The sequence below is a fragment of the Capsicum annuum genome, chromosome 1 (assembly GCF_002878395.1).
Source record: "Capsicum annuum cultivar UCD-10X-F1 chromosome 1, UCD10Xv1.1, whole genome shotgun sequence".
NCBI classification, from domain to species: Eukaryota; Viridiplantae; Streptophyta; class Magnoliopsida; order Solanales; family Solanaceae; genus Capsicum; species Capsicum annuum.
In genome coordinates, this window is record NC_061111.1 from 167,471,322 (window position 1) to 167,492,166 (window position 20,845).

Consider the following 20,845-nt stretch of genomic DNA (forward strand, 5'->3'; position numbering starts at 1 on the left):
ATATAAACGATTTCCTCCTCCACTTCTAGAAAAGCACTTGGGTAAGTTGGTCTTGGGTCTTTATCGATTCCAAGATTAACTTTTTTAAGGGATCTATTATGGCCTTGACACCTTCTTTAAGTTGAGATAGAGCATCTCCAGCATCTTCTTCCTCTTGAGGATCATCACCGTTGATGGATATGTGGTGACACCAGAAAGTATCTTCCATCTATTCGTCAACCTTCATTTGAGATGAGGCCTCATTCTCATTTTGGGTCATAACATGATATGAGGAGCCAACACTTTTTTCATCTTCCTCACATTCCTTGGTATGAACCACAGTATGAGCCTTTGTTTTTAACATTTTATTGCATAAAACCACCAGTTTTGTTTGCCACCTCAGTCTAGAAGGAATCAAACTTTGGAAATCCTTCTGGATATTAGGCGAAGAGTGTATTGTTGTACTTTGATGACTTCTCTGATGCTTGTTATTTTTATTTTTATTTAGAGGACATAACCTTTCGAACATAGAAGTTCTTGCGGTTGATTCTCCAAGTCGATCAAATACAGAGGGCATTTTATTAGCAGTAGTGGATTCTTCTTCAGTGATGATGTAATTACAGACTGCCCTTCTTATGGACATGCGAATTGGAGGTGGCTGCGTGTATCCTAGGCCTTCACGTGCCTACCTAGTTGTACCCTCCGATGAAAGTTTACCCAACCTTGATGGCTCATTAGGATTATATCCAGCCTTTACAAATATCGTGTATGCATTTGGATCGAAGCCCTCTTTTGTACGCTTCGTAGAAGGTGTCATAACTTGTGGTGGATTCTGAGCCACGGCTTCTCCAAGTAGCCTTGAGGATGTATTTATTGCATCAATCTTTCTAATAGGTAAAATTAGACCCTTTAGCTCATTATCTTGGGCATCAGATGGGTGGTGTTTCTATTTTTTTTACCTTTGGTACATAGCGAAGAACAAGAGTTGCCTTTTTCTCATAGGAGCAACGCTTTCTTTATTTGAAGTGGAGAGAGGCTTCATGGTGGCGACTTTTTCAACAGTCACCAGGACCTTCTTGGCTGGAAGATCATCACACTTGGTCTTGGTGACATCATCAATCCTTTTCTCATTTACGACATAATTCTTCAAGTAGAATTTTGCATCGGCAAAGTGTGATTTAGCTTTAATGAATGGCTTATCATCAGCTATTATCTTTCTTTCCACTCAACCTTCGAGGTACTTCAAGCATTGACAGTAAGAGGAGGAGATAATTTTGTTCTCGTGCACCCAAGACCTACAGATATGGGAATAATTACGAATATGGACTTAGGAGAGTGCGTGTTGGACCCAAGCCTTGGAACGTGCAATGAAAGTGTAAAATAGGCCCAAAATGCACCCAAATTAGCCCATAAATTACACTAGATAGGTGCACACTCTTTGAAGGGCCTTTTCGTCATTTTAACTTATATTTTGTAATAGCTATAAAAGAAACATTGTAGGGTTTTTAGTTTAGCTTTTGGATGATATTTGTGAGTCTTGTAAGACTTATAACAAGCTTTCTCTCTCTAGTGAGAAGAGTGACCACCAAAACTAGGATACAATAATAGGGTAGATTCTCTTTTGTTGTTGCTTGCTTGGAAGCGTTGATGCTAGAGGGGTGGAATCCGATCTTGTGTCACGTAAGAGATAGGTTTATTTTTGTGTGTAGTGTTAAGGGTCTAAGAGTGTCCTTTCTCAGGTTCTTAAGATTATACCTTCATGTGTTCTATCTATCTATCATTTTACCTTCTTGTAATCTTGTTTAGTGTTTGTGTTTTAATCTTGTGTTATTATTGTTATTGTTAAATCTGAATCTTGTGTCTTTTTGTTCATCATCTTATGTTTTTAATATAGTTTGTTGTCCACTGATTTGGTGTAATAAACACCTTGTTATCTTCTTTTTATTGTGTTCTTGGCAAGCCAAGACTTGGTCTCCAAAAAGGTTCACGGATTTTTTCCATTTTGTGGACTGATTTTGGTGTTCCCTTGTTTGTCCCGTATCATTTGGTATCAAATCCATCTTTGGTTTTGTTCTTACAATACCAATCTTGGGTTTTCTTGCTAAGAAAATAAAAAAAAAGGGAAAAAAGACATGTTCTTGAGCATGAGATCTTGGCCGAGAAGTTGAACTTGTTATTGTTGTATCTTGACCGAATGTAATGTATCTAGGTCTAGGATTTATTTTTCTTGTATTTTTGTTTCAAGTGTTAGTATTCTCGTCCATTAACACTTTGAGTCGATCTAGATTTGAGCTTTAGAAAAATTGATGTTGTTGTGAACAAGACCATGGTCGTGTGTTGAAATTGTTGTTCTTGGACGTGTGGACTTGTTGTTATAGTCTTGGTTGGAAGTTGTTGGTGATTTTGTTGCTCTTTATAAAGTTTTTGAGTTCTTGACATTCATCACAACCTTCACCCTTGCTTAAATCAAAATACAACACCAAAAAGAACCTTGGCCGTGTGTTGACACTAAAATTGGCCATGATGTGTGATGGTGTTTGCCATGGGGTGAAAATTGTTGTTGTGTTGTTGATGTGTTCTTGAAGGTGTTTGTGGTGTTCATCTTGTTCTTTATCTTATCTTACAACTTAAGACAACAAAAAGTGTAACTTAGATTCAAAAAGGTGAACCTACAAGTTATAAAGTTGTTTGTGAGAAGACTTGAGCCATCACTTTCTTGACTGGACTTCTACTTTTCAACCACTTTCCTTGTTTCAAGGGACCTTGTTTTGTGGGAATTGTACAAAGTCAAATATTGCCTTTTGAATATTAGACTTAAAGGATATTTAAGACATATACTTTCCCTCCAAAACAAACTATTTCCATTACATAGTAACTAAAGTTTGTAAACTTCAACTAGTGACTAATTGTGGGGCCGTGACCAATGGTATGCTGCCACATCACCCAAGTTACTGTTTACTCATAAATTTTAAGCTCAAAATTTGATCTTCTAGTTTCATTGTGTTGTTTCTTTATTTTTGTCTGTTGATTCCATTACAAACTTACAAGCTAGTTTTAGATTATAAGTTAGTTTTAAAACCGTCCTTCCTGTATACGCTCCTTTATGTGTCTTATACTTTTGATTATTCGTAATACTTGTTCCACCTCTCACTGTCTCACAGAGTACAAGCAAAGTTATAACACTTGTGAGATCAAAGTGAGAAAAAAAAATTCGAGAGACAAAATAATAGAGAGGGAGTGTGAGGACTATTCTTGTACAACTAACTTATTTGTTGTTTTGTAGGTAACTTCTTGGCCATAATGGAAACCATTTTGGCCCTTCTTGATGCTTTGTCCCGAGACCTTTTAAGGGCAAATGCGGGTCTTAAAAAAAATGACTCGGATGTGGTAACTATGCGTGAGAGGTTGGATTGAATGGAGAGTCGAAGGAACTTTCGTACTTTTACTCCCCAAAACTTTACTTCCAATGGTCAATCCTCCAAGACCACCATATAATGCCACAAGCCAAGCTCAAAATAGCCCTCAAAATCGAGAACAAGATAGACCACTTCCCCCGAAAGTTGATCAAGTCCAACAAGGAGGACTTGGAAGCCAATTTCCTCTCATCCAAGCTCCACTACCAAAGCTCCACGTTACCAAATCGAGCCTCTCAACCGAAATTTCCCTTTCCAAAAATCGACATATCCAAGAAGAGAAACATGGTAGAGAGAGACATGAAGGATATGGAGTCTACGACGATGCTTATATGATAGAAGGAGACTTGAGTTGAATGAGATCTAAGGACAATCTCAAGAGAGAGAGGAAGCCGAGGGTCAAAATGAAAATGTTGGATCCGAGACTTATAGTCATTATGCTCTCGGGTTTGGCTAGCTTGTGCACTATTTTTGTGCATATCTTGTGGGTTTTTATTAGCTCATTTTTTGATACGTCCCTTGTAATTATTGAGCTCTCGGGCTCTTCATGTTTTTGGGACTATTTTTTAGTAGGTTTCCTTTGAAGTGACCAATTGAACAAGGTGAAGCTATGAATTTGTGGACAAAGTCCTCTCAAGATGGAGAGGATGATACGGGAATAATCAAGGATATGGACTTAGGAGAGTGCGTGTTGGACCCGAGCCTTGTCACGTACAATTGAAGTGTAAAAGAGGCCCAAAATGCACCCAAATCAGTCCATAAATTACACTACATGGGTGCACACTCTTTGAAGGGCCTTTTGGTCATTTTAACTTATATTTTGTAATAGCTATAAAAGGAACATTGTAGGGTTTTTAGTTTAGTTTTTGGATGATATTTGAGAGTCTTGTAAAACTTGTAACAATCTCTTTCTCTAGTGAGAAGAGTGACCACCGAAACTAGGATACAATAATAAGATAGATTCTCTTTTATTGTTGCTTGCTTAGAAGCATTGATGCTAGAGAGGTAGAATCTGATCTTGTGTCACGTAAGAGATAGGTTTATTGTTGTGTGCAGTGTTAAGGGTACAAGAGTTTCCATTCTTGGGTTCTTAAGATTATACCTTCATGTGGTCTATCTATCTATCCTTTTACCTTCTTGTAATCTTGTTTAGTGTTTGTGTTGTAATCTTATGTTATTATTGTTATTGTTAAATCCAAATCTTGTGTCCTTTTGTTCATCATCTTATGTTGTTAATCTAGTTTGTTGTCCGATGATTTGGTGTAATAAACACCTTGTTAGCTTCTTGTTATTGTGTTCTTCAGAAGCCGATACTTGGTCTCCAAAAGGGTTCACGGATTTCTTCCATTTTGTGGACTATTTTTTGTACTGATTTTGGTGTTCTCTTGTTTGTCCCATATCATTTGGTATCAAATCCATCTTTGGTTTTGTTTTTACAATACCAATCTTGGGTTTTCTTGCAAAGAAAATAAAAAAAAGACGTGTTCTTGGGCATGAGATCTTGGCCGAGAAGTTGAACTTGTTATTGTTGTATCTTGACCGAATGTTATGTGTCTAGGTCTAGGATTTATTTTTCTTGTGTTGTTTTTTCAAGTGTTAGTATTCTCGTCCATAAACACTTTGAGTCGATCTAGATTTGAGCTTTAGAAAAATTGATGTTGTTTTGAACAAGACCATGGTCGTGTGTTGAAATTGTTGTTCTTGGACGTGTGGACTTGTTGTTATAGTCTTGGTTGGAAGTTGTTGGTGTTTTTGTTGATCTTGATAAAGTTGTTGAGTTCTTGACATTCATCACAACCTTCACCCTTGCTAAAATCAAAATACAACACCAAAAAGAACCTTGGCCGTGTGTTGACACTAAAATTGGCCATGATGTGTGATGGTGTTTGCCATGGGGTGAAAATTGTTGTTGTGTTGTTGATGTGTTCTTGAAGGTGGCTGTGGTGTTCATCTTGTTCTTCATCTCATCTCACAACTTAAGACAACCAAAAGTGTAACATAGATTCAAAAAGGTGAACCTACAAGTTGTAAAGTTGTTTGTGAGAAGACTTGAGCCATCACTTTCTTGACTGGACATCTACTTTTCAACCACTTTCCTTGTTTCAAGGGACCTTGTTTTGTGGGAATTGTACAAAGTCAAATCTTGTCTTTTGAAGATTAGACTTAAAGGAGATTTAAGACATATATTTTCCCTCCAAAACCAATTGTTTCCATTACATAGTAACTAAAGTTTGTAAACTTCATCTAGTGACTAATTGTGGGGCCGTGACCAATGGTATGCTGCCACATCACCCAATTTACTGTTCACTCAAAAATTTTAAGCTCAAAATTTTATCTTCTAGTTTCATTGTGTTGTTTCTTTATTTTCGTTTGTTGATTCCATTACTAACTTACAAGCTAGTTTTAGATTATAAGTTAGTTTTAAAACCGCCCTTCGTGTATACGTTCCTTTATGTGTCTTATCCTTTTGAGTAGTTGTAATACTTGCTCCACCTCTCACTGTCTCACAGAGTACAAGCAAAGTTATAACACTTGTGAGATCAAAGTGAGAAAAAAAAATTCGAGAGACAAAACAATAGAGAGGGAGTGTGAGGACCATTCTTGTACAACTATCTTGTTTGTTGTTTTGTAGGTAACTTCTTGGCCATAATGGAAACCATTTTGGCCCTCCTTGATTCTTTTTCCCGAGACCTTGCGAGGACAAATGTGGGTCTTAAAAAAATTGACTCAGATATGGTAACTATGCATGAGAGGTTGGATTGAATGGAGAGTTGAAGGAACTCTCGTACTTTTACTCCCGAAACTTTACTTCAAATGATCAATCCTTAAATACCACCACTTAATGCCACAAGCCAAGCTCCAAATAGCCCTCAAAATCGAGAACAAGATAAACCACTTCCCCCGCAAGTTGATCAAGTCCATTAAGGAGGACTTAGAAGCCAATTTCCTCCCATCCAAGCTCCACTACCGAAGCTCCATGTTACCAAATGGAGCCTCTCAACCAAAACTTCCCTTTCCAAATACCGACACATCCAAGAAAAGAAATATGACAGAGAGAGACATCAAGGATATATAGTCTACGACGATGCTTATATGATAGAAGGAGACTTGAGTCAAATAAGATCTAAAGCCAATCTCAAGAGGGAGAGGAAGCTAAGGGTCAAAATAAAAATGTTGGATCCGAGACTTATTGCCATTATGCTCTCGGGTTTGGCTAGCTTGTGGACTATTTTTGTGCATTTCTTGTGGATTTTTTTTAGCTCATTTTTTTATATGTCCCTTGTAATTATTGAGCTTTCGGGCTCTTCATGTTTTGGGGACTATTTTTGAGCAGGTTTCCTTTGAAGTGACCAATTGAACGAGGTGAAACCATGAATTTGTGGACAAATTCCTCTCAATATAGAGAGGATAACATGGAAATAATCACGGATATGGACTTAGGAGAGTGCGTGTTGGACCCGAGCCTTGGCACGTGCAAGTGAAGTGTAAAAGAGACCTAAAATGCACCTAAATCAGCCCATAAATTACACTAGATGGGTGCCCACTCTTTGAAGGGCCTTTTGGTCATTTTAACTTATATTTTGTAATAGCTATAAAAGGAACATTGTAGGGTTTTTAGTTTAGTTTTTGGATGATATTTGAGAGTCTTGTAAAACTTGTAACAATCTCTTTCTCTAGTGAGAAGAGTGACCATCAAAACTAGGATACAACAATAGGGTGGATTCTCTTTTATTGTTGCTTGCTTGGAAGCGTTGATGTTAGGGAGGTGGAATCCAATCTTGTGTCACTTAAGAGATAGGTTTATTTTTGTGTGTAGTGTTAAGGGTCCAAGAGTGTCCATTCTCGGGTTCTTAAGATTATACCTTCTTGTGGTCTATCTATCTATCATTTTACCTTCTTGTAATCTTGTTTAGTGTTTGTGTTGTAATCTTGTGTTCTTATTGTTATTGTTAAATCTGAATCTTGTGTCTTCTTGTTCATCATCTTATATTGTTAATCTAGTTTGTTGTCTGCTGATTTGGTTTAATAAACACCTTGTTATCTTCTTGTTATTGTGTTCTTGGGAAGTCGAGACTTGGTCTCCAAAAGGGTTCACGGATTTCTTCCATTTTATGGACTATTTTTTGGACTAATTTTGGTGTTCCCTTGTTTGTCCCATATCACCTACCAAGAAATATATTGTATGAATTTTTGGCATCGATAACATACATCAACGGATTTGATTGAAAATCATCCATACGAATTCCCAAATTGATAGATCCCATGGCTCTCTGGACCCCTTGGTTGAAGCCTTAGATCATTATGCTGATTTCTGTGAGTTCATCGGTAGCGATTCCAAGTTCCTTCATTGTATGGATAGGCAGGATGTTAACTCTATATCCCTCATTAATCAAGATTCTATTTATCCTTTTTCCTAGAACTTGACCTACAATGTACAAGGAACGATTTTATAAGGCTCCTCCAAGAAGAAGATCATCATTTGTAAATATGATTTTTGTATCACATACATGTGCCTCTTAGCCAAGAGTTTGAGCAAGCTTTTCAGAAGATGAAGGAACTTCCATGGGTAGATTCTCACCCTTTGCCCCCTCTTTGGCAGTATTAAAACAAGACGCCTCAAGGTTGACTCGAGCAGTCTTCACATGAAACCAACTTGGTAAGAGTTCGCCCAATGTTACTGGACATCGTTGTTTCTTAAGGTGAAGCTCCATTATGCTAGTCCTTTTCAGAAGTTCAACCAACTTCTGTTTCCTTGGTTTCTTCACTATTCTCCTTCTGGTTGGCTGCTTGGATGACTCCTTTCGCAAACTCATCTTCTTTTGTCTGCACCTGGTCACCAGAGTCCAATCTCCATCATTACCTTCGCCAACTAAAGACCTGTCAGGCTCTAATATCTTCTCATTATGCTCTTCGGCATATATTTGAATTGGGTCGAGCGAGCCAAAAGTGATAAAGATTTGATAAGAACTGGTCGTCTCATTGTCGAAGAAGATCTTCTTCTCTTTTGCTAGTTGCATGAATTTATCTTTAAAGACAAAGCATTTTTCCAGAGAATGACTTACGAGCCTATGATATTTGCAATAATTAGGGTCATTGGTCCTTCCAGCTTCGTTGGGACGCTTCATCTCTGGGAGTTCAATGAGCTTATGCTCAAGAAATTGATCAAAAATCTCAGCAACATCAGAATCAAGGAAGGGATATTCCTTTTCTTGCATCTCCTTTAATGTTTTCTAATTCGGACGTGCTCCAAAAGTCGTCTTCACACTTTTCTTCTTTCTCACATTTGTGGCGACCTTCACAGGAGACACATCAACATTTATGGACTCTTTGTGTCATTTTTGGGGACAAACTTGCCCCATCTTTTGGGTTCCTACTTATCCTTTCCCCTTCGAGGATCATAGATATACGTTGATCCTTTTCTAGCAGAAGACATGCTCAAATCTATATCGTGAGCATGGGTAGCTAGCTCTTCAAAGGATTTAGGCTTAATGCCTTGCAAGATACAGAGAAGCTCCCAGTGCATTCCTTGGACGCACATCTCTATTGCAGAAGCTTTGCTGAGCCTATCTTTGCAGTTTAGGCTAGCATTTCTCCATCAATTGATGAAGTCAATGACTGGTTCGTCTTTTCTTTACCGAGTATTTGTGAGCTCTACCATGCTCACTGTACGCCTTGTGCTATAAAAGCGATTTAGGAATTTGTGCTCCAATTGCTCCCAGGTATCGATGAAATTAGACTCAAGTTTCGTATACCAATCATAGGTGTTTTCCTTTACGAAATGAACAAACTCTTTGACAATATAGTCACCATAAGTTCCAGCATTGTTATATGTCTCAACAAAGTGTGAGACATGTTGTTTTGGGTTCCCTTTGCCCTCAAATTGTTAAAATTTGGGGGGTTGATAGCCGGCAGGCATTTTGAGGCTATTTATCCTTGCTTTGGAGGGCTTGGCATATGCAAGGGAAGATTTGGTAACAACATCATACTTGTTTTTGAGGGTTCTTTCGATTAATTACCTCAATTGCCCAATTGAGATCATTCCCTCAGAAGAAACTTACACCTCTTTAGTCGGTGATGTTTGTTTCACAGGATTTTCTGTCTCATGAACCTCTGAAGAATTTTCAGGTGCATGGCTAGACTCTCCATCTATCAGACCTTTCACCCTATCCACTATCTTATCAATTCGAGCATCTTGATTCTAGACATATTTGGTCAGGCCTTCAATTGCCTTTGTCAGATTTGCAATCTGCTCTTCCATAGATAAAGCATTAGTCACCATTATTTGGATGATTACTAGAGACTTTGGAGAGTAACGTGGATTGTCGCATAAGTTAATCTTCGAAGTGCTCAGCTTATGCAGTGTAAGTGGAGATGACGCATTTGTTGAACGACCATCGCTCTTTACGTCAGAGTATTTGGAACTAGAGTGATCAAGTAGAGCTAAAGTCCTTTTAAGCGATTCCACCACATTGCTTCCTCCTTCCGAAGTACTTTCATTGGACTTCATTCTTTTTGGGGTTAAAGATCCAAAAACTGGAGTTGGCGCGGACAACACTGGATGTGTTTGTTGTCCTAGCAAGCCTGCCTTGCTCCTTGTGACAGCTCCTAAGCTTCCGAAAGTAACACCAAGGATGCTTTCTACTTCAGCAGAGAACTTTGAATCAGCAGTCTTAGAAGCAGTTGATTGAGAGTTGACCTTCTTGGAAGTTATTTCAGTGTTGTTAAACTTTGCAGTTGGAAAAGTTGAGATGAGAGGTAGAGATTGTCCCACTGGGCGTGCCAGAATTTGTTGGACAATAAATTTTCGAGGTCGAAAATAAATAATCGAGACAAGAAAAATATATTGCAACAATCAATTTATTAATTTCAATATATGAGTGTTACAATCTCTATGAATCCTCTGATTCGTCTTTTCAAATATAAATTCAAGGGCTTAAAACTTGATCTTGAATTTGAACTTGATTTCTTGATTTGAGGGACTTGATCTTGACTTGTGCTTGAGTTCAAGGGCTTTTGAGCTTATTCTTGAATATTGCGGTTTTGATCTTGAATTTTGATGAACTTAATTTGAATGCTTGAGTTTTTTAGGGAAATTGCGGTGTTTGATCCACGATCTTTCTCTTGCTTCTTATTCGAGTTCTGGGGGCCCTTTTCTGAATTATGAGACTCCTATTTATAGTTGTAGGAACGGGAAGAGTCATGATGAAGATGGACTTCCTTTAACCAATCAACTTCAAGTGATGTGACACATTTTATGGGCTTTAATTTCATTGGGTCTGCTGCACATTTTGACATGTGACATGGTCCTATTGGCTCCTTTACTTGACTTGGTATGCCACGTCATTTGACAAGTGGCACTTATTTGGGTCTCTACAATATGACAATATCTTGTGCTAAATAAAGTGGACTCATTATTTGTAGTTCATAATGGACTAGCCCAATAAAAATTGGACTTTATTTAAATCTATACATGTTTGAACTTAAATGATTAATCTAATTATATTAATCCGCAATATTTATTTGAGGCTAATCTATTTTAAAGTTAACATAATCTGAATTTTGTACGAATTTCAATTTAATATTTCGTTGGCACAATGGTTATTCTCGAAAAATGAACAAAAAAAAGGTAGAATCACGTATCCAACACTTCTATGGAGAAATCACATATCACATAGTACATCGCTACAATCGGAGCTTCTACAAAATCACCACATCGGAGCTCCCTAGCTCCTAAAATATTAAAATAAAATTCTGAAATCTGTCATTTATAAATTCGTTAGAACTTTTAGTGGTGACTTTTCACGTTCACAACAGAAGATCTGCTTTCGCAACACCTTTAGTGGCGACTCTTAGCTTTCTTAACTAAAACCTAGCGCTCGCGACCTCAATTGCACTAACACGAGATCGAAATCACCACATCGGAGCTCCCTAGCTCCTAAAATATTAAAATAAAATTCTGAAATCTGTCATTTATAAATTCGTTAGAACTTTTAGTGGTGACTTTTCACGTTCACAACAGAAGATCTGCTTTCGCAACACCTTTAGTGGCGACTCTTAGCTTTCTTAACTAAAACCTAGCGCTCGCGACCTCAATTGCACTAACACGAGATCGACATGGTAAAAAGGTCATAATTTCATACAAACTCAAAATGTGATAATTCTCTTCGCAATGGTCCAAAATTACAATACAGGTCTAATGGTGCAATCAAAACACTATTTGGAGCTCAAGTCCCAAAGAAGATGTTAGAAAAAGAGGAAAAAGAAATTGCATAAACAGGTTCTTCATTGTCCATTTCGATACTATTACAAACTTTATTGAGCTGAAAGAAAGGTGTACATCGAGTGAAGTAGTTCAAATACCTAAAAGAAACCGAACATCATACTTTCAACCTAACTCTATCCTAAAGCAGCACAAAAGTAGAACTTAGGAACTAGAAAGAAGAAACAGTTGTTCACTTTATTTACATGGCTCCCACTAATACCCACCGCTTTGTTTTTCCCGGCAGAGCTCAAATAGGAAAACCAAATCTTCTATTTTGTGGCTGCAAGAACAGCTGAACCTTCCACCTGAAATATCATCAGTAGGCCCTTTTATATCAGCACCAGTGAATACCAGAACGTGTGGTTCAGAAATGATTTTACTAATGCATCCATTATTAATTTGTCACACTGTATGCAGATTTACTGTAAATATATATGTACAAATGTATGCATTTTGTTTTAAAAAAATGATGTTATATACGGTTCAAATCCAGGTCAGGGAACAATATATGTTAACTGCCACCACACTACATCGATCCATCACCTGATTCGTTCAATGTGAATCAGTAAATACCAGCCACTAAGTTGAATTGTATTCATATATAGCCACTACATACAAGAGCATATATAGCAGAGAAAGAGGCCAGTGGTCTTTCATAGTTCCACCAATCATGAATAAAAGTTTGGTTGTCCTTTTTCTCTTTGTGGTCATCACATCAAGTTTTGATAAGGTTGTTGATTTGAACAGCTTTGTTCACGGATCGGATAGGTAGATGTTACATATTGGGGCCAGTAAAAAACGCTATAATTAATGTTAAATGTCCCAATCTGACTGCATCTGCTCTGATATTTGTTAGTGAAGATATAGAAAAAGTTTCTTTTATCAAGTTGTCACACAAGGGTCCACTTCCTAATGGTTTTGTTTATTTGACAACTAAGCAACTCATAGCCCAGTATGTAAGTGCATGAGTGAGAAATGGAAATTCATTAGCGCGATATCGACACTTGCTTTAAATTAGTGATGATCGTTGATGAATAAGTCCATTCAATATCAAATGTCATTGTCCCTAGCATGCGGTGAAATAATTCAATATTTTGAATTGGTATATATATTTTCTCGATAAACACTAAATTTATGGCCATGAATTGTAGTGATGTCAATGTTGTTGATCATGTAGAAAATTTGTATTAGATTATGTGGAATGAGGGAGACTAAATTTTCAGAGCCCAAAAGCCCAAAGGATTAATCTTCAGGTACTTAGAATTTTATAATCATTATAAGTAAAGGGACCACTACAGATGATGTTACTAGGACCAGTTCAGAATGATTGAGAGTAATATGTCGCTAAGCGATTAAAATATCACTTACCATAAACTTAGCGCCCCATATTTCTTCCTCAGTAGCAGGAACGGCCGTGATCTTGTTCTTCGGGTTCTCGTAGCTTCTCAGTCCTCCAACTGCTGTAGAGTAGAAACACCCTGAAAAAGCAAACAAAAGATGTGATAATATTATAAAAAGATAACGGATATGTTAGTCTTCTGCTTGGACAGATTTCTTGCCTCTGTGAATGTCACTTTCCGAATTGTTTATTTACATACATGTTAATTTGGTCATGCTAAGTCTAAAAAGCATAATTACATCAGTAGTTTACCCACTACATAAATCAGATCATCTAAAGGAGAATAATCTGTCAAACCTACCTTGAGGAAAAGAAGCAAGTGACTTGCCACAAGAACCTTTAAGCAAATCAGCATCATTGGCAAAGGCCACATACCCATCAGCAGTGATTCCCCAGTAGAGGGGTACCTTACCAACTTGATCCTGTTTACAAGAACACAAATATAATATTATAGGTAAGGCACTAAGGTTCAAAATTCAACCACATCTACTATAAGGCAATTTTGGGTAGGTAAAAGTTACTTACAGTAGCAACAAACAAGGTGGAAGTAGACTTGTCAAAAACAATGAAAGCAAAATTGCCTTCAAGGTGACCAACAACATGGTTTGGAGGGTAAGGTGCCCTGTCACGAAGTGCCTTGTATGCTTCAATTACCAGCATCACCTCATTTGCAGACTTGGCAAGGCCATATTGTTGCCTTAGACTCCCTAAGTTGTCAAGTGATCCCTCAAACAAACAAAATATGTCATCCTTAACAGCAAATGACCTGCCATTTCCCCCAAGAAGTTAATCTAACAAGTCAATACATTTTCTTCGAAACATCCGTTAAATTGAAGAAAATGGTACTGCAAGGTCACGACAGATTCTTTCCGCAAAACAAACGCAATATCTACAATACAAATCTATTATAGGCAAACAATTTTATAATTGTTACTCAAAATATGAACCTTATCAAGGAATAAATAAAACAACTGTGCATACAAATTCTTGTTTAGTTTATGTGCTTCTTTTTCAAGTGATAGGAATAAACAAACCTTTCATACTTGGCGGTGGGTCAATAGATTAATTTTTCAAAGTTAAATTAGATTAGATTAATTTATTAATTTAAAATTAAAAATTTATATATTCAAAAATTATATGAATAGTATTATAGTTGTAATGTTTTTTACTATGATTAAAAAGCATATTTTAAAATATTAATTAAAAATTTATATTATTTGACTTAAAAGAATCATGTCAACTATTTTGAAATGAGAGAGTAGAGAGTAGTTAAAAAGGCTTCTCTTTCAATTGACAACTAAGGAGCTTGCTTAGTCACCAAAGGAACCACCGTATAGAGAAACAAAGTAATAGTTATAGTAAAATAGATTTTAAAGTCTCCAACTACCCCAGATCCCTCCCGCAACCACATAAGAGAAGGAGAAACAAAAATAAACTAGAGGACTTAAAAAATCACCCACTTCATAAGATTGTCATCAAGAAAGTTGAAAACATAAAAAAGTGAAATTGAAAAAAAATTATTGATGTGTTTGATTAAAGAAGTGATGTTAAGCACTTTTTTATTATCAAAATGATAAATTTTTTTATTATTATTAAAATCATAAATAAGATAAATTATTTATGATTTTTAATTTTAATAATTCAAAATAATTTCTATTTAAATGCACTTTCAGTATGAAGTGATTATGTGAGGTCAATTTACAAATATAAGTTACTTTTTATTTTTAAACGTTACTACAACAATAACATATTGAATGTATGAATATATATTGTAAAAGATAAAAAAATTAGGACTTTTTTTAAATTTAAAAATAATATTATATTGTAATATTGCAAGCTTGTAACAATTTATCTATATTAAAAAATATGTAAACTTTTGATGTAGTGATGAATTCGCTGAAAATAAAGAAAAAGGATGAATAGAAAACTGAAGGGAAGACACGTAGAGAAACAATCAAGAGAAAAAGAAAAAAAAACTATATATTTAAGGGGATACAAGTTCAGGTATTGTTGGAAAATATATGCGATAAAAAGGAAAATATTTAAATCATACCTAAAAAAATTTTAATCTAAAAAGTAAAAAATATTAAGAATACGGAGTTTCTCACTTTTTACTTTTTTCCAATCAGTTTTAAATTTTTTTTTAAACACTTTTAAATTTTATCAATCACCTAATAAAATTAAAAAAATAAAAATTGATTTAATCATATTTTAATCTTGAGCGCTCTTTCTCTCTCTATATAATTTTAATTATATATAAATAATATATTTTTTTATTAATGAAAATCGGATACTTCTTGGAATAAAAATAAGGGAACAAGAGCATAAAAATAGTACTCGCTGGTCAAGGTAGCCTCACTAATAGATGGGATATTCAGAAATTCAGTGTCCAGCAGCAAGTTCTTGAACTAATAAATCACTTTTTTTAATCACTAACAAACTAGTATACTCAGATATTATATCCCCATGCTATTTCGGGCAACGTTCATATCACACGTGTCAGTCCTAACCACTATAATTATAACCAGGTGACACAAAGTTATAAGCTTTGAAATTTGATGATAGAAAAAATCTTGGTCCTTCGTCAAACCACAACTGTCCTTTTTAAGCTCTACAATTGTTTAATTTATCAAGGCTCCTGGATCGTCAGTAAGCTAGCACTTTCCATTTAAATAGCGTTTAGGATTCCTTGAATATTAGTCCCAAACTTTGACATGTTTTCTTCTTCCCTCGATGTCAATTATTGACGTTTGTGTTATATATGCCTACGTTATTTTATGGATATGATCTGATGAAAGTTCGATAACAACCAACAAATTTATAAATATGAATAATAAAAAAAAATTCATTTTTAATAATAATAATAATAATAATAATATTTTTAATAAAGTAAAGTAGTTGTAATAATAATATTAAAAAATAGTACTACTAATAATAATAATAATACAATTCGATACTCTTCCAAAACACGTTAACAAGGTGAGAAAGGTTGATAATAGCGAAACTAATAAATGCTAACATCATCTATGACCGTTAGATCACATTATTGTGCAATAATAACCGTCTGTTTTGCTTCTCTCATCCGTTTCGTCGTCTGTTGGATTCATCCAAAAGAAACCAACAAGTTTTCCGGTTGGAAAAATTGACGACAATCACTACACTTGAAAATTGTTGGGATTGTTTAAAAATTAGTGTACTATATTCTATTTTCCTGGAAAAGTAATATTACAAAATTAATTAAACTAGCCAGTGTAGTGACATATTAGCTTTGTATCAACTTTTTAATACTACTCATACAGAGCACACACTTAAATTAGCTAAAACAATCCAGATCAAACGTGACATGTCCTAAAAGTTGAAAATGGAAGTGAAAACATGTGGAAACGTCGACTAATAAGCCAGTGCAGAAAATTTAGAAAATAAGCCACAAATTTTAAGAAGAATTTATTTCACCAATAGCAGGCTAGCAGCATGATTTTATCATTGAAACTAAAAGATATAATTAAAGTAATTAGGCAAAATATTTCGGATAATTTCTTTCTTTCAAAAAATACGTACTATTTAAGCCAGCACATCGACTAAATGTCTGTCCCTTCCCTCCTACACCAATTACCAAATAACTTTATCCATCATGATATATATTTTGAATAACTAATCTATTCTGTCTTTCAAAAAAAAAAATGTAGCATTTAAGCCAGCACATCGACTAAATGTCTGTCCCCTCCCTCCTAGCACCAATTACCAAATAACTTTATCCATCATGATATATATTTTGAATAACTAATCTAAGCGCCACACGCATATATCTCACTTCAATAAGTTCACTTTGATATTATTTTTAAAAAATATTGAATTAATTAATAAATAAATAAATAAATTATTTAAATGCATGCATGTGCCTCGCACGTGGGTTGAAAACATACATAATAACCTGAAACAGTAGTAATCACGATCTCTGATTTCGAAAAGAAATTGAATTGGATTACAAAATTCTTTCAAAATCATATTAAAAAAATGTAAAACAAAAGAAATAATGAACTAAACAAATTAAAAAAAATACTATTATATATCACATGCTTTAGAATAATAGCTTAAAGAACTCACGCTGTTAAAGGAGCAATCAATCTTCCACTCTATGGAAGGATAAAAAAGGGTAGGATACTAACAAAGTTTTAGAGGTGTTTTTTTTTATAGAATTCTAAAACTTTTTCATAAAAAAAAAAAAAAAAAAAAAAAAAACTATGACAGATTTTAATTTTTTTCCAGAAATTATTTACCAAAATTAAATAAACTAAAACCTTAGGAATGAGGATTTTATCTCTTTTTCCAATACTTCTACACACTTATTTTTTCTTAATTCAATTGTAAAATTTTTCTCTTTAATTTAAGAAAATAGTCTTCCCAATTAAATTATAATTTTTTTAATTTTTCATTCGGTGTTCGGTGCCCACATTAGAACCCGACTAATCCGAATCGCATGTTGCAGGACCCATTAAGATGGCAACGCTCCCAACAGAGTTTTCTCATACTCAAGATCAAACCCTCAACCTCTGGTTAAGGGTGGAGCAGCCCCATCCAAGATCAAACCCTCAACCTCTGGTTAAGGGTGGAGCAGCCCCATCCACTGCATCACTGTAGCACAACCCATGTTGGTAATTAAATTATAATTACACACAAACACTAATATATATTAAAATATTAATAATATTATATTCTTAAAAGATTTTAAAAATAAATGTCCTAGTTTAGCTTTTTGCCGTTCTTTTACTTTCTTATTTTATCTTTACAAAAATCCTTATACATCCTTTTTGTGTTATAACAAAAGAGTCCAAAATTATATTTTTTATATATTTTAGGATTTTTTTAATTTTTAAACTATATTTTATTCTTATCGTATATTTTAAAATTTATATAAAGTAAATTTTGAATGAACATATAAATATTAAATATTATGATTTCTGGCTAAAATTTACAATCAAAAATTTACAATCAAATCTAAAGACAAACAAATCAAAATTTTGACCCAAAATCAAAAAGGATACGTGAGAGAAAAAAATAACACTTCTTTTTCCTAATCTTTAGAACTCTTATAAATTTTTTTTTGGATCAAATCTATTGTAATTGGAAAAGAATCTTTGTTATAGAAATTTAACCAAAATAGAAAATTTGTTGCCTATTTTTTTTGGACGTTTTTTGCCAAAAAAAAATAAAAAATTAACGTCTTTTGTCTTTTTTATAAGGGACCAAACCTATTTTAATTGAAAAAAAAAATTATAGAAAAATAAGAAAACCTCTTTATTTAAATTTAATAAAATATTTAATATCCCCTGAAAAAGATTATTTCGTTTAAAGCGATCAAATCATTTTTAAAATTTTCATACTTTTAATATATTATAGATTATAGATATAAATATAGATTAAAACGAAAAGCAGAACAATATAACTTTATTTAGTGGATGAATTTTGCGATCCTAAGGACTTAGGCAATCCATGCATCATGCATGATAATCCTAATATATCCATGATGTCATATCCATCAAATCGGTGCAGTAATCTAAACCGTCGATCACATATCAAAAAGCTAATCAACGTTTCAGATCACGTTATAAGAGCTGAAATTCTACCTCACCAGTTACTATTCAACAACTTCACTTAAACTTTTCATAGAGAAATTAAACTTAGACGAATCTAAAATTAATATTATAAATCAGTCACATCATTTTTATTTATATTTTTTTGTTTCTTAGTTGCTAGCTGTACCTGGGGAGTACAGCAGACTCGTTGGAATGAGAGTAAGAAAGTTGAACAAAATCACCGATCAACATAGAAATCGCCGACGAATTTCTCTGAACAAATCGGTTCACCAGAGCGTCCGACGTGGTCTTAGGTGAGGGAGTCCGGCTACCGACGGCAACTAGCTCGTCCGGCGGCGAAACAATGGAACTGCTAAATACACCCAACATTTTCTAAAAATTCCAGACCACAGAAGAAAGAAAAATTACAAAATTCACTCTATATCTTTCTCTCTAGATAAGACACGAGAGAGAAATGAAGAGTGGGGGATGAAATTTATAAAGAAGAATTCGAGGGTACATTCGTTATTCATAGTGATTTGCGGGGTGTTTGCATATATTGATGACAGGATAGTACGTGGCGTGGGTCAGCAAGGAATAATCTTGAGTGGGTCCCACCGGAACTCTTATTAATTTGGATGTATATGCTGACGTGGCAAGCAATGGAGATGAAAGCGAAGGGGAGAGGGATAAGATAGGATGGATTCGCGTCCATCATAGTAGTTATGGATGTAAAGCAGATTCTGCCACGTCAGAAATATCGCTTAATTATAAGATTCTAACATTCTTTAAATAATTTTACTCGGTTAAAATGATTGATGTTTAACGCTTGAATACGTTGAGAAATTCATTTGTAAATGTTAATACTTGTCCCATTTCATTTTATTTTATATGACATCTTTCAATTTGGCCACATATTTTAGAAAAAATAGAAGGCTTTTAAAATTTTTAATTTAATATAACTCTTAGATATTTATGTGAATATACATCATTTCAGAATTAAAAAAAAAGTAAAGTTAAATTATTTTTAATTATATCAAAATGATATTTCTTTTCAAACAAATGAAAAAGGAAATGATGTTACGTTAAATGAAATAAAAGGGAGTAGGAATTGTGATAATGGTACACTTAATTGTGGTTTCTTTTCTTTTAGAATTGACATAAGCATAAAATACATCGATTCGACTTGGTACCCATAGAGAATCAAAATACTTCTCCTTTGTCTCAAATCTGAAAGTGTTTAAACCTAATTAGAAACCTAAAGGTATGGATATTAGGTCCTTAATCAAATAATAATTATTCATGCATTATGTCCATTGTAATATTATGATATCTTAAAAACAAGGGTAAGGTTGAATTAAGTTGGACGGGTAGATTTATCACTCCTTATTTGACTTATTTTGATTCAATTCATTTAACTCAAACTAACTCCCAACGACTCAGATTTTAATTCAATCATTACTTTAACCCATTTTTACCGGTTCAAATTGGTCCAATATATCCATTCATCACCTCTAATTCAAATTAAATCTCGTGTGACATATAATTTTAACCATATATATAACATAATTTTTCGCCGAAGGAGGTTCGGATGAACCTCCGACTATAGTGTTCATCCGCCACTGTCTACAAGGTGTAGATAAAGCTCCTATATCTGTGGTAAGGTGAAATTATCCAATCTTAAACATGAATCAAGGAACAAAATTACAACTTGCAAGAATGTATATTTATATATATGGATCGATGTTTTATGCTTTTCACCGAATCACACTCATATATCTCCTTGCCTTAAGGAAGTCTCAATCTCATTTTCGAGGCATTGGATTCGGGAAAGCAGCCATTCCAAATTGTATTATTGCTACCATTGTAGGTTATCTAGTCTTAATCACACAAATCAGGAGCGGCTCAACCCTTTCAGAGAAAAGGCGGTGGCCTAAGGCCTCCAAATTTTAGGAGCCTCATTTTTTTTAGTAATAATAAATTACAAATTTTAAGAAATATATTAAATACTATTTATAAAAAAAAGAAACTTTTTATATAAAATAAATTTAGGAGTTTGATATTGTAAAAACTTTTTAATACATTGAAGAATTATTAAATACGATTATATAATTTTAGAAATAAATTATAAAATAATTATTTTTTCTTAAAAACGTAAGGTCTTCATTTAGTTTTTGTGTTAGACAACGAATTTGACACAAATCTTATTGTTTGCGAG

At 34.4% G+C, this 20,845-nt stretch overlaps 1 protein-coding gene across 1 annotated transcript; it reads right to left on the reverse strand.

Annotated features, from left to right (window-relative positions):
* Positions 1 to 11,658: 11,658 nt before the first annotated feature.
* Positions 11,659 to 19,155, reverse strand: LOC107841200 (stem-specific protein TSJT1). The gene is made up of 5 exons (XM_016685189.2): positions 18,815 to 19,155; positions 13,580 to 13,820; positions 13,356 to 13,476; positions 13,024 to 13,133; positions 11,659 to 11,960 (listed from the first exon to the last, which is right to left on the reverse strand). The coding sequence occupies exons 1-5, from the start codon at positions 19,015 to 19,017 to the stop codon at positions 11,925 to 11,927; spliced, it is 711 nt and encodes a 236-aa protein (XP_016540675.1). The 5' UTR covers positions 19,018 to 19,155; the 3' UTR covers positions 11,659 to 11,924.
* Positions 19,156 to 20,845: the final 1,690 nt, after the last annotated feature.

Bases quoted from the DNA above. Each gene is read 5' to 3' on its own strand.
- LOC107841200 (XM_016685189.2), bottom strand. From the start codon at position 19,017: ATGTTGGGTGTATTTAGCAGTTCCATTGTTTCGCCGCCGGACGAGCTA. The intron at 13,134-13,355 runs GTAGGTTTGACA...TTGCTTTTTCAG, and splicing joins ACTTGCTTCTTTTCCTCAAG to GGTGTTTCTACTCTACAGCA. The intron at 11,961-13,023 runs GTAAGTGATATT...ATGATATTTCAG, and splicing joins TATGGGGCGCTAAGTTTATG to GTGGAAGGTTCAGCTGTTCT.